This window comes from Acinonyx jubatus, chromosome D2, assembly GCF_027475565.1.
Source record: "Acinonyx jubatus isolate Ajub_Pintada_27869175 chromosome D2, VMU_Ajub_asm_v1.0, whole genome shotgun sequence".
Taxonomy (NCBI): domain Eukaryota; kingdom Metazoa; phylum Chordata; class Mammalia; order Carnivora; family Felidae; genus Acinonyx; species Acinonyx jubatus.
This window is the reverse complement of record NC_069393.1, coordinates 10,830,128-10,847,840: the sequence shown is the minus strand read 5'-3', so window position 1 is coordinate 10,847,840 and position 17,713 is coordinate 10,830,128. Positions and strand designations below refer to the sequence as shown.

At 44.6% G+C, this 17,713-nt stretch overlaps 1 protein-coding gene across 2 annotated transcripts in view; it reads left to right on the top strand.

Annotated features, from left to right (window-relative positions):
• STAMBPL1 (STAM binding protein like 1) overlaps positions 1-10,948 on the top strand; it is a 48,551-nt gene extending 37,603 nt beyond the window's left edge. For both annotated transcript variants that reach the window (XM_027049856.2, XM_015079065.3), the window contains exons 7-11: positions 1,222-1,346; positions 3,575-3,712; positions 8,375-8,487; positions 9,376-9,475; positions 10,625-10,948. In XM_027049856.2, the coding sequence (XP_026905657.1) occupies positions 1,222-1,346; positions 3,575-3,712; positions 8,375-8,487; positions 9,376-9,475; positions 10,625-10,681 (533 nt within the window). In that variant the 3' untranslated portion in view covers positions 10,682-10,948. The remainder of the gene's footprint in view (positions 1-1,221; positions 1,347-3,574; positions 3,713-8,374; positions 8,488-9,375; positions 9,476-10,624) is intronic.
• The last annotated feature ends 6,765 nt before the right edge of the window (positions 10,949-17,713 follow it).

The following is a 17,713-nucleotide window of genomic DNA, read 5'->3' as shown; positions in this document are numbered from 1 at the left end:
AAACCCTGCATTTTAAAAAATGTTGGGGCACGTGGGTGGCTCAGTAGTGAAGCGTCTGACTTTGGCTCAGGTCATGATCTCGTGGTCCACAGGTTTGTGCCCCACATCAGTGCTATAGCTCAGCCCCTGGAGCCTGCTTTGGATTTTGTGTCTTCCTCTCTCTCTGCCCCTCCCCTGCTTGTGCTCTGTCTCTGTCTCTCTCTGTCTCTCTCTCTCAAAAATAAATAAAAGCATTAAAAAATACAAATACAAATGTAAATGTACACGTTTAGCATGTCCCTGCCCAGGAGGCTCTCCGACACACAGGTCGTTACCCTCCAGATGGATTATAAGCTTCTGCCAACAGTTACTTCTGCTTGGTGCCCCTCCGTCGGCACTGGCAAGCTCCCAAAACCAAATGGGGTGGATTTTCCCCACAGACACTGTCGGATTGCAGTCTGCGTTTCCATTTATTTTAAAAGAGTTACGATAGGCAACTATTTAATAAGTTACCCTATCACTAATGAGTTCTGAAAACAGTGCTTTTACTTAACGATCACCAACTTTCATGAAGCTATCAGAAACATACGGAAGACACAGGAAAGAATATCTATCCTATGCCTGATGGTCCGTGAGATCCATTCGCTGCAGCCTGTGCAAGTGAAGGTGTATTTGCTTGGTACCCTCCAAAAACCTCACACATCTATGCAGACAGTTGATCTGAGGCACAAAGATGGAAAAATGCTTGCACCTTCCCACTTGTTCACAAAATAATTTATATGCAAAGTGGAATTTTACCTTCCTTCTGGTCAATGTGTACTTTTAAGAGTTTAAAAATAAAATATAGGAAGTGGAACACCTGATAATTTCACTATATATATACACACACACACACACACTTTATATATATAGTGCAATTATATATATATATATATATATATATATATATATATATATATATAGTTTATTTTGAGAGAGACTGAGTTGGGGAGAGGGAGAGAGAGAATCCCAATCAGGCTCTGTACTGTGAGCGCAGAGCCCCATGCGGGGCTCGAACTCATGAACCATGAGATCACGACCCGAGCCAAAATCAAGAGTCAAATGCTTAACTGACTGAGCCTCTCAGGTACCCCTCATTTTTTATATTTATATTGCCCGGTAGTTGCTTGTCAAAAATAGCTCTGATGGATGGGATGGAAGATCTGGGTTTTTTTAGCTTTTTCTGCCTTTTCTGTTTCTTAGATTTAGTGGTTGAAGGACTGCGCTGTGTAGTTTTATCCAGAGACCTCTGCCACAAATTTCTGCTGCTGGCAGAATCTAATACAGTGAGAGGAGTAGAAACGTGTGGAATACTCTGTGGAAAACTGGTATGGTCTTTGTTTCATATCTTTCTGCCCAAGATACACGTTCAGTAGTAATGGCTTTCTTGCGATAAGCAGAACAGAATAAAAGCATCCTAAGAGCGGCAAAAATTATGAAATTATCTTTACCTGGATTAATGACACAAGACTACTGTCATTATTAATGCAATGAATCCTGGGAAATGGATTGCAAAATTTCAGGGATACCGTACAAGCTGGTTGTGAAGAATGAATGAAACCACATATTAAACCTTTGTTTAGAAAAATGATGGATTACAGGTCTTACAATTTCCAAAACCATCTAGTTTTCTAAATCAGAGTTCCATTGCAGTGGTTAGTTTCACATGTATTTATGTAATTAACTCTAGCGGGTTTGATGGGTGACATCTTGCCACCCTTTTCAGACACATGTGGGATAAAATGAGGGTTTCAGACGGTAGTCTCAGGAAGCTGAAATCTTATAGCACCGGTCCCATTTACATACGGAAGATTTCATCCGAAATATGCGATGAAACGACAATGTCAAAACAAGGAGGACAGAAGAGAGAATATGCATAAGCCTCACTTGCCTACTTGCAAGAAGGCTGAATAATGTTTCGTTGAAAGTGCCCTTCGTAGACTCATTTGGATACCAGTTTTCAATTCTGGGTCCAGGCACATTTTCTGTCCTGCGCATTCAGCTTGGGAACGGCTGCTTAGTTGAATAACACGCTTCAGTCGACACGCGTTCTCCTACCGTATTCCGGTTGTACATCTTCACTTTTCCTCCGGGAGAGACGAAGCACAGACAACAAGCACAAGAACACGGCCTGCCGCGGTCTCCCCACAGCCACCTTGTTTGCCCTTGGGGTGGGGGGCGGGGACTGTGGATGCTTCCTCTTCAAGACCATATGCTGTGCCTAGTTTGATGGGTTGATTGACTGATTCTTCATTCATTCTTCATCGGGCGACATGTGCTGAGTACCTGCGTTTGGCAGACGCTGGGCTTGGTGTTGGCATTTGTAGCCTAGAGCAGGCACAGTTTTTGCCTGTGACTCTCACATGGTGTCTGTGAAGAATCAGACAGGTGACTAGTTATCGGTGGGGCCGGTGCTCTCCCTGGGGGTGCAGGGCATCATGGCCGTGTGTGACTGGGAAACTGACCTTGTCTGAGAAGGTCAAGAAGGGTTTCCCTGAGAAGTGACGTTTACGCCAGGCCTGAAGATAATACATAAAGTTAGCCATGAAAGGCGGGAGGGGGGGTGGAGGGAGGAGTTACGATCCAGGCCGAAGGAATAAAGCCCCATCAGAGCAGAGGGAAAGGGGTCCTTAGGGAGGAGTGGGCACCCGCTGTCAGCATGACATCTCCCGCCTGAGGATCGTACCCGCTCTTCTCAGCCTTTTTCCTTCAACTCTTACCTTTTACCTGAAGGGAGTGGTTTGTTTTTCCTTTTTCTTTTTCTGAATGCAAATCCAGAACAGTACCTTAATTATGGGCAATCCCCGTGAGTAGCCCCAGTAGCAGAAGAAAATTAGGTCTGGAAGTGAAATTAAACATAATTAATAAAATAAAAACAAGACCATCGACCTCCACACGCCTTAGAAACGTCCTTCAGTAAAACCACAAAAGCACTTAGTCTCCCGCATCAACCTGCTGCTGTTTTGTTCTGCATTTTTTCCACGGCAAATGTAATACATCAAGGCATTATTTATTAACTGAGCTATCGTGGACCAGCCTGGGATGCTAAGAACTCCCGTTTATTATACATCTTCCATTGTGAACATAGGTTTTGAGTTCCAGAGAGCTGATTCTCAAGTTTTTTGGCAAAGAATCCATTTTTAAGAGTGAGGCTTTGATTTTGAGTGTCGATGGGTTGGGAGGTTGCAGGTGGGGGGACGGATGCTCTCTAGTCCTTTTCTTTTCTTTTTTAATATTTTTATTTATTTTTGAGAGAGACCGAGCGTGAATGCGAGAGGGGCAGAGAGAGAGGGAGACACAGAATCCAAAGCAGGCTCCAGGCTCTGAGCTGTCAGCACACAGCCCGACATGGGGCTTGAAGTCATGAGCCGGGAGATCATGACCTGAGCCAAAGTCGGACGCTTAACCGACTGAGCCAACCGGGTGGCCCGGACGCTCTCTAGTCTTACAGAAAATCATTGTATTTCCATTTCAGGTTGTGGGTTTTTGTTTTTGGTTTTGGTTTTTTTTTTTCCCTTTCAGATGCTTGTTATCCTTTGTGCCAATTGTTTTCTAGACGCATAATGAATTTACTATCACCCATGTGATTGTGCCAAAGCAGTCTGCGGGGCCGGACTACTGTGACGTGGAGAATGTAGAAGAATTATTCAGTGTTCAGGACCAACACGGCCTCCTCACGCTCGGATGGATCCACGTACGTGTGACCTTTTTTCAGCTGCAGTTTCTGCTCAGTTTTCTGTGGGGTGCTGCTTGTCTCCTTGAGGACATGTAGCTTCCTTCAAATAGTTCCTTATTTGTAATTTTTTTCAAGTGTAACAAATGTCCTGTAATAAATGACTTGCTTTGATGATTTTTGTATGGCCTAATGGAGACCTAGTCACAGTTTTAATTAATCTTGACTACACTGTTATTGTTCTCTCTGCGTGTGCCATGGGTCAAAAGTAGATTATTTTAAGAAGATTCCTAAAAAATATTTCTTTCAAACAGATGTTTGTAAATGTCCGATAGGGACCATACATTCTTCCGCATCTCCCTTACAGGCCAAGGATGAATTTATCACTGCATAAACAGCCATGGTGGGGCCGAATATATTGGGTTCGAACCTCCACCAGGCCATCATAGAATCAAGAAAGGGCTTACGAATGAAAAGATTTGAGTGTAAATCTCGGCTCTGCTAAGAATTCTTTACAGAAATGTTGGCGAATGAAGCAATCTGGACATCAGCTTTTATCATCCATAGAACAGATGTCATAATAATTGACTTCATAATAATTGTCTGCGTTAGAATGAGATAACGTCAGTGAATTTTGAAGCACATGTTTCTAGGAACTCAGATAATTATAGCCGTTGGTTTTGGTGACAGTGCTCTACTTTTCCTCTCCATGGTTTAATCTGTCTGGGAGGACACTTTGCTATTCAGTCTTATACATTTGGACCTGGGGTAGGGACAACTCATCCCGTGATAGTGGGAATGAGATATGGCCAAGATTTTCAGGGCACATCCAAGAGCCCTTAAAGAGATATTAATGACCTCTTTGTACAAATTTTTCAACATTTTTATTTATTTTTAAGAGGCAGAGAGAGAGACAGAGAGAGAGACAGAGAGAGAGAGAGGAGGGGGGAGGGGCAGAGAGAGAGGGAGACGCAGAATCTGAAACAGGCTCAGAGCCCTACTTGGGGCTCGAACCCACCAACCGTGAGATCATGACCCGAACTGAAGTCGGACACTTAACCGACTGAGCCACCCAGGCGCCCCGATTAGTGACCATTTTTTATTTTACTTACAAGGATGCACTGAGTAGGGGCAGGACACATACTTAGATCCCTCACTACATGCACACTCAAAATCACCAAGCACTTGGTGCTATGTAATTTCAGAGGGTACAAGAGACTTTAGTCCCAGCTCTGCCTGGAGGTTACTACATTCTCTTAGTCTCCTCCTTGTTTCTAGGCAGGGCTAGTGAGTGCCCTGTCTCCCTCACTGGATTTGTGTGAGCCATAAGTAAGACACCCAGTGTGAGAGCCCTTTGAAAAATACAGTCGCCTCCCAAATGAAAGAAATTATTTCTAATGACGAGTTTGCAAAACTTCCCGAATATGTCTATTTGTTTGATTTAACAGTAAGTAATGTGCCTTACTGTGCGCTTAGAAATTGCTGAATTTTAAAAAAGTGTTTATTTATCTTTGAGAGGGAAGGAGGGGCAGAGAGAGAGGGGGACAGAGGATCTGAAGCGGGGTCCCCACTGTCAGCACAGAGCCCGATGGGGGTGGGGTGGGGGGCTCAAACTCACTAACCATGAGACCATGACCTGAGCCAAAGTCAGACGCTTAACTGACTGAGTCTTCCAGGTGCCCCTAGAAATTGCTGAATTTTCAAGGCGCTGTTCAGTTTAATGTGATCTTCTGCGACAGGAATGCATTTTAAAGCAAAATAAATTGTAGCAAAGGAATTCTAACATCAACTGAGAAGGAATGACAGTCCATTATATTATACTCACATTGAAGAGTCAATGTTAGTTACTCTTACAAAACATTTGCCAAATTAAAAAACCGGTTTTCCCTGTATGACCTGCGTATATAGTATAGGCAATAAGGAAGTTACATCGTTTAGATTATGGATTTGGCCAAATTTTAGAAATCCGGGATTTTGCTTTTTGTTTATTTATTTCTCCACATCAAGTCATTGAAGTTCCGTGAAAACGTGTTCAAAACCTATTCCTAAATTGTAATGGCTGGAAATGATGTTTTGTGATTTTTATTGACCTAATGGTGGCAACAGGTTCCAGAGCTAGTCAGGGGAAAGAAGGCCTGAATCAGAATCAGATAGGGCTGGGTTCAAATGTAGCCTTCCCACCTTGACTGGCTCTGTGAACTTCTGCACGTTATTTACTCTTCTTCTTAGCTCAGTCTCATCTGTAAAATGGGGATAATAACAGCCCTTGTCCCATGTTGTTGTAAGAGTCGAAGGAGATAATATGTGGGAAGTGGTTCGTTCAGTGCCTGGCACGTTGTCCAGTTGCAGTGAATGGCATCGGCAGCCATCATCATCACGATCATGGTCACGGTCATTTTGATTTCCACAGGGGGGTAGGGTGGGAGCACCATCCTCCCATGGGACAGCTGCTGTTATCAGAGTAGAAGTGATTCTCTTGGCAGAAATGAGGGGCTCAGGACGCTCGTGGTGTGCGTTGAGTGTGCAAATAAATGGACAGGCTGCGTGATTTGTCTGTTTGACACTCTGTTTGCTTCTCTGCAGCACTAGAGTCCCTCTGAGTGACTCTTGCTTCCTCGCCAAGGCATGAACGGTTCTGCGCAGTGACAGGAGGTTTGCACGGAATCAGATTAACAGGCCGTTAGACCCCCTCTACTCAGACCCTCTCTAAAGATTTGGGTTTTAAAAACCAGGATAATTGCCAGTCTTCTGTTGACCTACATCTTTATAGACTAAAACCAAGGGTAACTTTTTCCTCGCAGAACACGTATCTTCTGTAAATAGATTTCAGTGGATTCTACCTTCATTCTATTACTTCTGTAAAGTGAGGTGGAAATGAGTTGTAAAATTTTGCATTTCTTTAGCAGACCGTAGTTTCGTGGAAAGGCCATGAAGCGATTTTTATCGGCCCATGGCCTTCAGTTAACAATGACAATATTAAAAGAAACAACAACAGCAATAATATGGCAACAAAAACAGCTAATGATTTTGATTCCTTTCCATGCGGTAGGCACTGTTCTAAGAACTTTACATGGATTGTCTCATTTAATTTTAATGTAGCAACCCCATGAAGAAAATGATTATTGATCTTATTTTACAGCTGGAGAAGGGGGCACGGGTGGTTAAGTAATCTTCTCAGTGTCATATAGGCAGTGAGGGTTGGGACCAGGACCCAGGCAGTCCATGCCAGGGACCTCGGTTTCCTGATTAAAAATGGTCACTTTCCTTTTTCAAGGGGAATTGGGGTTGACTGTGCATCACCCATGGCCTGAGCCAACATCAACACAGGTGCATGTATTTTCATACTCAAGTGTGAACCTCTGATTTGTCTCTCCTAAACACACATTTGTATAGAGCCCCAAACCTGCAAGATACTTCTTTAGGTTTATAACCTCCCCTTCCTTCTTATCATATGGGTATTTACTTGCTGCGAGAGATTAGTTCCAAACCCCTTCAACAACTTGGAGAGCTCCATTCTCCCATTTGTAGGGAATGATGCATCCACGAAAAGATACACAGCAAAATGTGGGAAATTCATTGAAAACTTGCTTTTGTGTCCATAGTTTTGCATAAAGTATCTGTGAGTTTCCAATCACAGCTCTTTCCTGACCAGCTGTGTGACCACGGGCAAGTTACTTAAAGGAGACTTGGGATCCCTGTGTGTAAAATTGAGATAATAATAAAACTATCCCTTAGCTTCATTGTCATGATTTAATGAGAATCTCTCTCTCTCTCTCTCTCTCTCTCTCTGTCTTTTTTTTGTTTTTATACATACTGTGTTAGCTAACACACACTGTAGTCTTGGCTTCAGGAGTAGATTCCCGTGATTCATCACTTACATAAAACTCCCAGTGCTCATCCAAACAAGTGCCCTCCTCAATGCCCATCACCCACTTTCCCCACCTCCCCAACCCCCATCCCCCATCAACCCTCAGTTTGTTCCATGTGAGTCTCTTATGATTTGCCTCCCTCTCTGTTTTTATCTTATTTTTCCTTCTCTTCCCCTATGTTCATCTGTCGTGTTTCTCAAATTCCACATATGAGTGAAGTCATATGATATTTATCTTTCTGTCTTATTTCACTTAGCATAATACATTCTAGTTCCTTCCATGTTGTTGCAAATGGCAAGACTTCGTTCTTTTTCATCACCGAGTAGTATGCCATTGTGTGTGTGTGTGTGTGTGTGTGTGTGTGTCTGAGTGGGTGTATATACCATATATAGAGAGAGACTACTATATATATATATATATATATCTAAATATCTGCCACCTGTAATTTCCTCCCGTGGGGCCTCCGTTTTCCACCCTGGTCTCACACGACAGTCAGCTGCCTCTTCCTCATTGTAGTCCAGCAGGTGCGTGGAGCTGTGTGTGTGTATATGTATATACATCTATATATACACATTAATTTCCAGTTCTGTCTTTTCCAATAAGCAGGAAGTACATGAACACTTCCCAAAGCCTCTTCTGCAAGTCTTGGTCATCCCAAAGATGCACAAAAGGAAGGGTGATGTCAGTGACCCATTTTCTAAAATCCTTATTTAATTAACGATGGATTAATCACTGGAGTTTTCTCTGAGCACGGGCTGTGGTCTTGGCTAAGACTCCACTTCTCCAGTGTGATTGTCCTCTTTTCTTTTTATAGACACATCCAACCCAAACTGCGTTCTTGTCCAGTGTTGACCTTCACACTCACTGTTCCTACCAGCTCATGTTGCCAGAGGCCATCGCCATTGTTTGCTCACCGAAGCATAAAGAGTAAGTGCGCCGATCCATGGGGTCCAAGTAAGGCTTTTGCTTGGGGCTGCTGGTGGCGCTTAGATAGGCAGGCGCACCGTGCCCTTGGGAAGAAGAGATTGGTGCCAGCCAGCTCCCTTTATACCTGTAGCTCTGCTGTCTCTTCCTTTCTAAGGTCCTTTCCGTAGTAGAATCACTGGCTCTATTTAGTGACGACATTATTCCGGGTTGCCTTTTGAGATCTTACTTCTACTGTATCGTCTCCTGTTGAAAGACAGTTTCCAGCCTTAGCTGAATTACCTCCAAAGCCTTTCTAGGTTTGGGAGACAGTGGTTATTGTCGAATGATTATGAGCAGAGGAGTCAGACGGACTTCGAGTGGAATCCCGGCTCCACACTCACGTGGTGTGTGTCTCTCGGGATACGTGACCGCTCTGAGCCTTGGTCTGTTTATCCTTGACACCTGCCCAGCGGGACTGACGTGAAGAAGCGGCTGCGTGGCAGTCGGCCTAAAGGGCTTGGCACAGTGACTGGCACCGTAGCTAGCGCTCGATAAATATTTGCTGTTTCTATAAACAGTATTCACGTTATTAGAAAAGTAGAAATATCCACCACCTGTAATTTCCTCCCATGGGGCGTCAGTTTTCCACTCTGGTCTCACATGACAGTTCAGCTGCCTGTTCCCCATTCTAGCCCAGCAGGTGCATGGAGTTGGCGTTGGCCCCCTGGGGGTTTCTCTCTGGGCCAGTTATTGCGAAATCGGCTCAAACTATCTCTGTGGACTTCCTAGTTTTGTGGTTTCTGTCTCCGTCCCGTTTTGAGGAAAATGTATCCTTGGGCCATTCAAACAAAGCCCCTGGAAAGCCAAATGATCCTTAACTTTTGTACATTTGTTCCCACCCTGGAACAGCACGGGGATCTTCAGGCTGACCAACGCCGGCATGCTCGAGGTTTCTGCCTGTAAAAAGAAGGGCTTTCATCCACACACCAAGGACCCCAGGCTGTTCAGTGTGAGTAGGCTGTGTTGACTATTTTTTTAATGTTTTATTTTTGAGAGAGAGAGGGAGGGAGAGAAACTGTGAGCAGGGGAGGGGCAGAGAGGGAAGGAGACACAGAATCTGAAGCAGGCTCCAGGCTCCGAGCTGTCCGCACAGAGCCCGACGCAAGGCTCGAACTCATGAACCACGAGATCATGACCTGTGCTGAAGTCAGACGCTCGACCAACTGAGCCACTCAGGCACCCCTGTGTTGACTATTTTTTACAGATACTTGTTTTTCACCTCTTCCTTTCTTTTTTTAAGGAGAGAAACAGTAGGAGTATGATATGGATAAAACACTGTACTGCTTAGTTTGTTGTTTTCTTATCCCGAAAATTAATCTTTGTAGGTACTTCTGGTTTCTTTGCACTATTAATTTATTTACGAGAGAATGCCAGTATTTCTATAGCAGAGTTGATATGCCTAAAGTTACTTTTCCATTTGGGCATGGAAATAGAGTTTTCCTCAGCCTCCTTACAATTAAAGAAAATGATGCTAAATGTCTTATGAATTATTTCTGCTCGATGTGGCCACATTAATTTTTTTCATAATTGTTCAATGAAAACTGTAATCGTAATTCTTTTTTAAAAAATTTTTTAATGTTGGTTTACTTTTGAGAGAGAGAGAGAGAGAGCAGGGGAGGGGCAGAGAGAGAGGGAGACAGATTCTGAAGCAGGCTCCGGTCTCTCAGCTGTCAGCACAGAGCCCAGTGCGGGGTTCGAACCCACGAACTGTGAGATCATGACCAGAACCCAAGTCAGACGCTTAACCGACCATGCCACCCAGGGGCCCCCGTAATCATACCTGCTGATTGGCTTGGATTCAGCCCAAAAGAAATATTATTTGACTCCATCTTTCCTCCTAACTGCTTGCGGGCTGGTTCCCTGGCTGGAACGTCAGAGAAACATTATTTTGAAGTTAGAATCTACTTAAAATGAAAACTACTTGGCAACCTTTGTAAATCCGTTCGTGCCAGAAATGAATGAACACGATTCTGTCCGTTCTGATCGGGAACCTTTTCAAAATTGGGAACATTTTTATATCAGGGAACTCCTATCCCCTCTCTGACGAGAACCGTGTTAATTAAACCTTATGATGTAAAACCAATTTCTTCTTACCTAGATATGCAAACATGTGTTGGTAAAAGACATAAAAATAACCATGCTGGATCTAAGGTGACGTGTTCTGAAGATTAGTACCGTCAACACCAGACATCTACCCATGGACGTGTGGTTGCCGAATTTTCTTAAGATGTTTCCTGAAGTGACTGATATTTTATATTTATACATTTTAGATCAGAAAGTTTGATATTTATTGCTCCTGCACATTTTGAAGTTCTCTTTTTGAGTTGCCCTGTCTCCGGAGAGGTCACAGTGCTCTTACGTCGGTACCTGTGAATGTACTCAAATACCATGACCAGATAATAAATCGTGCTGCAAACAACAATATGTCCAGTATTTGTAGAGGTCTCTGCGCATGTTTTCAGATCTTTAGCTGTTTCTCTGTATTCTTTAACTCGCTCCTGAAACATGTGATTCCAAACAAGAAATTCTGAGTGCCAGGAGGTCCACAAGACAGGCCATCTGGTTCTGCAGTCATTCCCCCCGGTGGAAAAAGATGAGCAGTTTTCACGTGCGAGAAGAACCATGCCCGCAGGTGGTAGAGCCGTCTTTCGTTCAATGTCAGCAAGTCCGGCTCAGAGATCCGTCTGCGGGTGTCCTAATGGACAAGACCAGAACGGTGAGCTCAGGGAGCAGGTGTCCGAGGGCTTGAGGTAGCAGACGATTCATTAACTTGATTTAGGTGACTGAACGCAGAAACGCTTGAGAGAAGAATAGAAAAAAAAAAAAAATCAGATTAAAGTGGACGGCTTGTTACCGTGAAAGTCAACGGGGGTGATGGGGAGGAGAAATGAAGTGTAGGAAATACCTGATAATTTTCAGCCGAAAAGAATAAATGAGAGAATAATTTGGAAAGCACGCTTGCAATGAAAAGTATCTGCATATAAATCAAGGCATGGGAAATTGGAAGACAAATCTCTTTACACTGAATAAGGTTAACAAATACGATGTTATGGTGTAATCAGGCTTGGATTGGGATTTGTGACTGGTACCTAGATAATAAAAACATTTACCTGGATCAAAAGATAGGGATGAAATACAAGGAATAGGAGGTTTGTGTGCTATGTAGGCAAATTGAATTAGTGGGAAAAACCTAAGAATGGAAACAATTGTGGAGACAGAGTGTAACCTTATTGAGAGGTAGAACATTTGAAGAGGTAATTAAGGTGAGATGAGGCCACTAGAGGGTCCTAATCCGATATGGCTGGTGTCCTGATGTGAAGAAGAGATTAGGACAGGGACCCAGAGGGAAGACCAGGGGAGGACACAGGGACCAGACAGCCCCCCACAGGGAAGGATGCTTCCGAAGAAACCAAAAGTGCCAATGCCCTGATCTTAAACTTCCGGCCTCCAGAGCTGTGAGAAAACGAACTTCTGTCCCTTACACTACTCAACCTGTGGTATTTTATTAGGGCAGTCAAGCAAACTAATACAGCACTCGATAAATGTTCACTGAAGTTGTTTGTTTTCTTTTTTCTCACAGACGGAATTGAAAATGACTTTCTTTGTTGTCATGCGGAAATGACTCTCTTGTCCGCAGACCTTGTCAGTTATAGACAAGCAAGGCAGGATGTCTGTGGGTTGTTCTCCGCTCCTGAAATTGCTCCTGGATTCTCTCGAGAAGTATTTTGTTTGAGGAGCGACTGGCATCCTATTTGAGGTGCGGTGTCAGTTAAGGTTGTATCATGGGGGTGGTCCGTGTCCCTCCCACTCCATTCCATGCTGCAGCCACACAGGTCACACTGGAGGATACGTTGTCACAACCACTTGGACCGGGACTGAGGTTTTCATTGGGAAACCGGCCACCATGGCCTCAAACCATGGGAAACAGGTGTTTCTCGCCTGACACATCTTACAGAATTAGGTAGCAAGCGAATGTCTTCTGTGAAGAAGATGCTTGAGACATGTCATGGGTTTGGCACAGATCAAGGAAGAGAGGCAGACAGCTCCTTTTTCTTCTTAGAAGAAGTTAGCTGGTTATTTGTTGAGAAAACAAATAGACGAAACACTCTTCTCTGTTCCTGTAAGCGACATGTTTCCTTTTTGAGTGTCTTGGCCCTTCATGAGGCAAGAAGGTGCTTTCCTTGGGGACAGCTGACAAAATCATTGGTTAGCGGCTTTTAGAGATTCATCATACGGATGTCCGAGAAGACTCGTTTTTTTGAATTATCGAAAGGCATGTCTTCGTCTGGGTTGCTCTCGTGGAAATACCATAAGCTGGGTGGCTTAACCAATGTTTACTTCTCACAGCCCTGGCGGCCCGAAGTCTGAGAGAAAGCCAGCATGGTTGGGTTCTGAGTGAGGGCTCTCTTGCAGGTTTACAGACCGCTGCCTTCTTGCCATGTCCTCACATGGTGGAGAGACCTCATCTCTCTCCTCTAGAGTCTCTTCTTATAAGGGCTCATCATGAGGGTTCTACCCTCATGATTTAATCACGTCCCAAAGGCTCCACCTCCAGACACCATCCCCCCAGGGATTAGACTTCAGCGTATGGATTTGGGGGGAGGGGAGTACAAACGTTCAGTCCGTAGCAAGTTAAGTGCCAAATAGCTAATAGTTTATCCATTTGCCATGTGTTATGGAAGCTGTCCTGTCCATCTCCCGAAATCCCATAATTACATTAAATAGTACCATTCATGAGAGTGTGAATCGCTGTTATTCTATTCCCTGTGATCTGGTGTTAAAATGCCTTCGAATAGTTTTACAGAATTACTCATTATGAAGATAGTTTTCAGAAAGAATGGCCGGGTGATTAAGTCATACTAGGTCTCAGATTTCAAGAACAGACTTCTTGAAAGAAAGGGTTTTTTTAAATTAAAGCAATATATTTTATACTAATAATGATTTATAATTATCTTTTAATTTTGTAACAATTAAAAAAATTTTAATGTTTATTTATTTTTGAAGGAGAGAGAGAGAGAGATACAGAGCATGAGCGGGGGAGGGGCAGAGAGAGAGGGAGACACAGAAGCCGAAGCAGGCTCCAGGCTCTGAGCTGTCAGCACAGAGCCCGACACGGGGCTCAGACTCACCAACCTGATCATGACCCGAGCTGACGTCAGATGCTTAACAACTGAGCCACCCCATAATTTTATAATATTTTTATATTTAAAAGAATTTAATAAAATCCATATGCATGTACAAGTTTGAATGGTCAAAGGGGAGCTAGAGAAATGGAAGGGATAAAAAATCTAGGGGAGAGAACATTATTGAGAAAGGAAACGAGCCAGAATTCAGGGTGAAGTTGTTTGGGACAGTACAGAGGATGAGGGACAGAAAACAGAAAAACAGAGAAGGGCCTGGGGAAGGGGAATGGGGACGGGCTGAGTGTTGTAGACTGGCTGTGCTGAATTGTTTGAAGCAAATACCGTGGGCATTATCTAGACCAAAAGACTGTCTAAAACCATGGAGATACTTTTTCTCCTCCGTCAAGGGAGATTACCTATACCCCTGCAGTGACTGTGAAAATGAAAAATGGTTTATTCCAGTTCTCACGGTCCTCATGGGTCCTGGATGTACCAGGGGATTGAGTGATGACACTGTACTCTTGAATCTGAAGAGGATGTGTAAAATTCTCCTGTGCAGTTATTCCAAGAGAGAAAAGCGTTGACAGATGGTTCGAAAAAAAAAAGTTCCATAACGTTTTCTCTCAATAAGACGCTGATGCACCAGGAAAACATAACAAAACAAGTAGAAGACATTTGCTGTATTCCTGTCTTCAAACCTACAGAAATAAAGTATATGTTTGGTTCAGCTTGGTCTGGAAATGAAGTGTATGAATTACTGATTTAGCAGGTTCCTTTCAGCAATAAAATTTTACACTTACTGAAGTTTTTTTGCAGGGCCACACGTTATTTTTATTTTTTTCTTTGTAAAAAACTATTTGTGGAGGTAAAATTCATGCAACATAAAATTAATCATTCTTAAACCTTCCGTCATCACATGCTTGTTATTGTGGGGCACCCAGGCCCAGGCATTCGTCAAGTTCACTAGAACATGTTCAGAAGAAGAATTTTATGTTACCAAGGATGGTCAACTCTTCTGGGGTGGGTAGGATTAGAAATACAGAAGACAGATCAACCAACAACAGCCATGCTAATGGCATCTAAATCCTACTTTGGCTTTGCGTGAGTCAGTGGTTTATGCCTTCGCATGGAAGAGGGCTCCCTGGGGACGTCCGTCTGAAATCACAAACTTTTCCTTTTTAAAAAAAAAAAAATTCAATGTTTATTCTGTGTGAGAGAGAGAGAGAGAGAGAGAAAGAATGTGAGCAGGGGAGGAGCAGAGAGAGGGAGACACAGAATTGGAAGCAGGCTCCAGGCTCCGAGCTGTCAACACAGAGCCCGATGCGGGGCTCGAACTCATGAACCCTTTGATCATGACCAAAGTCGGACGCTCAACTGACGTAGCCACCCGGGCGCCCCAGGGCAGGTGATGCCATTTTGTAGAGGAAGGTCTGATGTTAAACAATTTTAGGGCATTTCTTAAGGTGTTTCAGGTTGTGGCATATGCAGAGAGATCTAAAAGGGGAGGCAAGAATCAATCCAATGACAAGACAGAGGAATAAACTTCAAAACGAAATGTGGAGGCAAAGACAGAGACGTGACCTAAGAAGAATATGAAAATACCATGTTTTGACTGGTGTGTCTACAGTGCCCTATATTTTTCTCCAAGGATGGGAAATCTGCTTGAGGATTTCTGAACTTCAGGCTTCCGAAAAACTGCCCTTAACTACGCTACGTAAGAGCCTCTGTCGTCATCAGTTTTGCTTAAAGGTAGCCTATGTCACAAAGGCAACCAGGCAAGCTGTAATCGTTCGTATTCCCTTTGGTCTTCAAAGGGGCCATGAAGTTATCACAAGAACATTCTAGAATAGCTGTCACCACCGGAAACAAATTAGAGAGGTGACAGTGCCGGGGTGTTCATTTCCGAGATGCATTTCTGGAAAGGAGAAGAAGAATTTACGCCTCCAGATGAGGTGGTTGTGAATGGCAAATGAATCAGATACCAACTTTCTCACTCAAAATGGTCTTCATTTCTTACAATTGCTGTCTGACTTCGGGCCAGACATTTCACGGGCAAAATGTGGTGAACTCTGCTTTGGAAAATTACAATCAGGTCATAGTCAAACTTCCAGAGTGTGTGCTTGGTTCAGTTCTTGGGAGATCTCTTTTCTGTTCCACACAGGTGCACACTGTCCCTTCTCTGGGCCTCTGCCGGGGACCCACGCCACGGACACCACACTTCCCCTTCCCGAGCCTCAACACCCCTCCCTCCCCCACCCTTTTTTCCCAGTTAACGCTTATTCTTTACGCCTTCTCTCAAGCATTACCTCCCCAGGGAGGCCTCCCCTGAGCCCCTGGCTGTAAGATACCCCACATGCATGTGTCCACTTTTGTAATCCTCACAGGGCACCCAGCGACCTGTTCAACGTCCATCTTCCTCGTAGACTGAAAGTTCCATGCGGGCAGAACCTTGCCTCTTGTCTTCATGGCGCTCGCACCTGCCCCAGCCCTCACTGACAGCAGGTGCTCTGGAGACGGTACCTGAGTTAACCTGGGTCTCCCAGGGATGAACAGTGCTTGTACTCTGGTTTTCGTGAGCTGATGAGGAACAGCCACATCTAGGGCTGCCCTCCTCCTCCTCCTCCGCCTCCTCTTCTCCATCTCTTTTTTTCCCTCCAAATCTTTTTGAATAGGCTTAGTCGCAGCCATGGCTCCTGGTGGAGCTGTGTGCATTGGCTCAGACAGCCTCCTCCCTCACCGCAGTCAGGAACTCTTCTCCAGGCCATTGTGTGTCCGAAATCCTACTGGAGAGCCTCGAGCTCAGCCTGGCTGCAGGAATGATGCCACACTGACGACAAAGACTTATGTTGCTGGTTTTATCTCCTCGAGATTCATCTCGGGCTCATCCACGAGACCCTGTCCAGCCCTTCGAATCACGGGGCATCTTATGGAATCAAGGGGAGGAGGTGTTGCTCTAGGACTGTGCACGGTGCGGAGACGCTGAAGCTGGGTGCTCACAAGGAAGGGGCCACTCACTTAGGCTCATTTAGTGAGTGGTTCTGGCTCTCCTGGTCGCGGCCTCTGGCCACGGCTCCTTCAGATCCTCGGACTATTCCAAGCCCTCATTCGCTGACCAGAGAGCCCGCATCCTCTGATGGTGGATACGAGTAGGACAGTGCGGGGATTTGTTTTATTTTCTGTAAACTGCAGTGATGACGGGAACGGTTGGTGATTTCTGTCTCAATTACCAAAGCGATCTGGCTGCAAGGTGTCTGCACTAATGCCTAAGTTCAAGTGTAGGACGTAGGGAGCGCCCTTGCCCGGTAAGTGTAATCCTGCAACTGGGAAATTTCCTTCAGTCACAGCATGTTACAGTGCTTCTCAAATTTTGATGTGCAAAAGAGGCATCAGAGAAATCTTTTTTAAATATTTTGAGAGAGAGAGAGAGAGAGAGAGAGAGAGAGAGAACGAGCCTGGGAAAGGCAGAGAAAGAGAGGGAATCCCAAGCAGGCTCCACACCGTCAGCGCAGAGCCTGATGTGGGGCTCAAACCCACGACGGTGAGATCATGACCTGAGTTGAAATCAAGATTTAGATGCTCAACCGACTGAGCCCCCCGGGGGCCTCTCACCAGAGAAATCGGACAAAAACTCAAGCCCCTAGCCTCGGTTCCAGAGATTCTAGCTCAGTACGCTTTGGTTATGACCCAAGAATGTGCCCATTTAAAAGGAGCCCCGATGACGTTGACCTGTATGGCCTACTCCTTGAGACACAGCAGCCTAGTAGCTAAGAACCGGGCTTGGAACCAAGGTCAAGGTGCCCCTCTGCCAGGGGCAGGACCACTCACAGCTTCAGTTGCTTCATCTGTTAAAGGGCAGGAAGAATACCAAGTGCACAGGGCTCTTGTGGGATAAAATGAGGTCCTAGTGTAAAGGTTTGGTATAGAATCTGCTCAGGACAGTTCCCAGCACACGTCAGCTCTTTTTATGTGTGGTATTCGTCTTCATTAGCTCAAGCAACAGGGCCAGAGAAGCGTGGACCTTCTGGGCCAAACAGATATTAAATCTTGCATAAATCTCTGCGGTA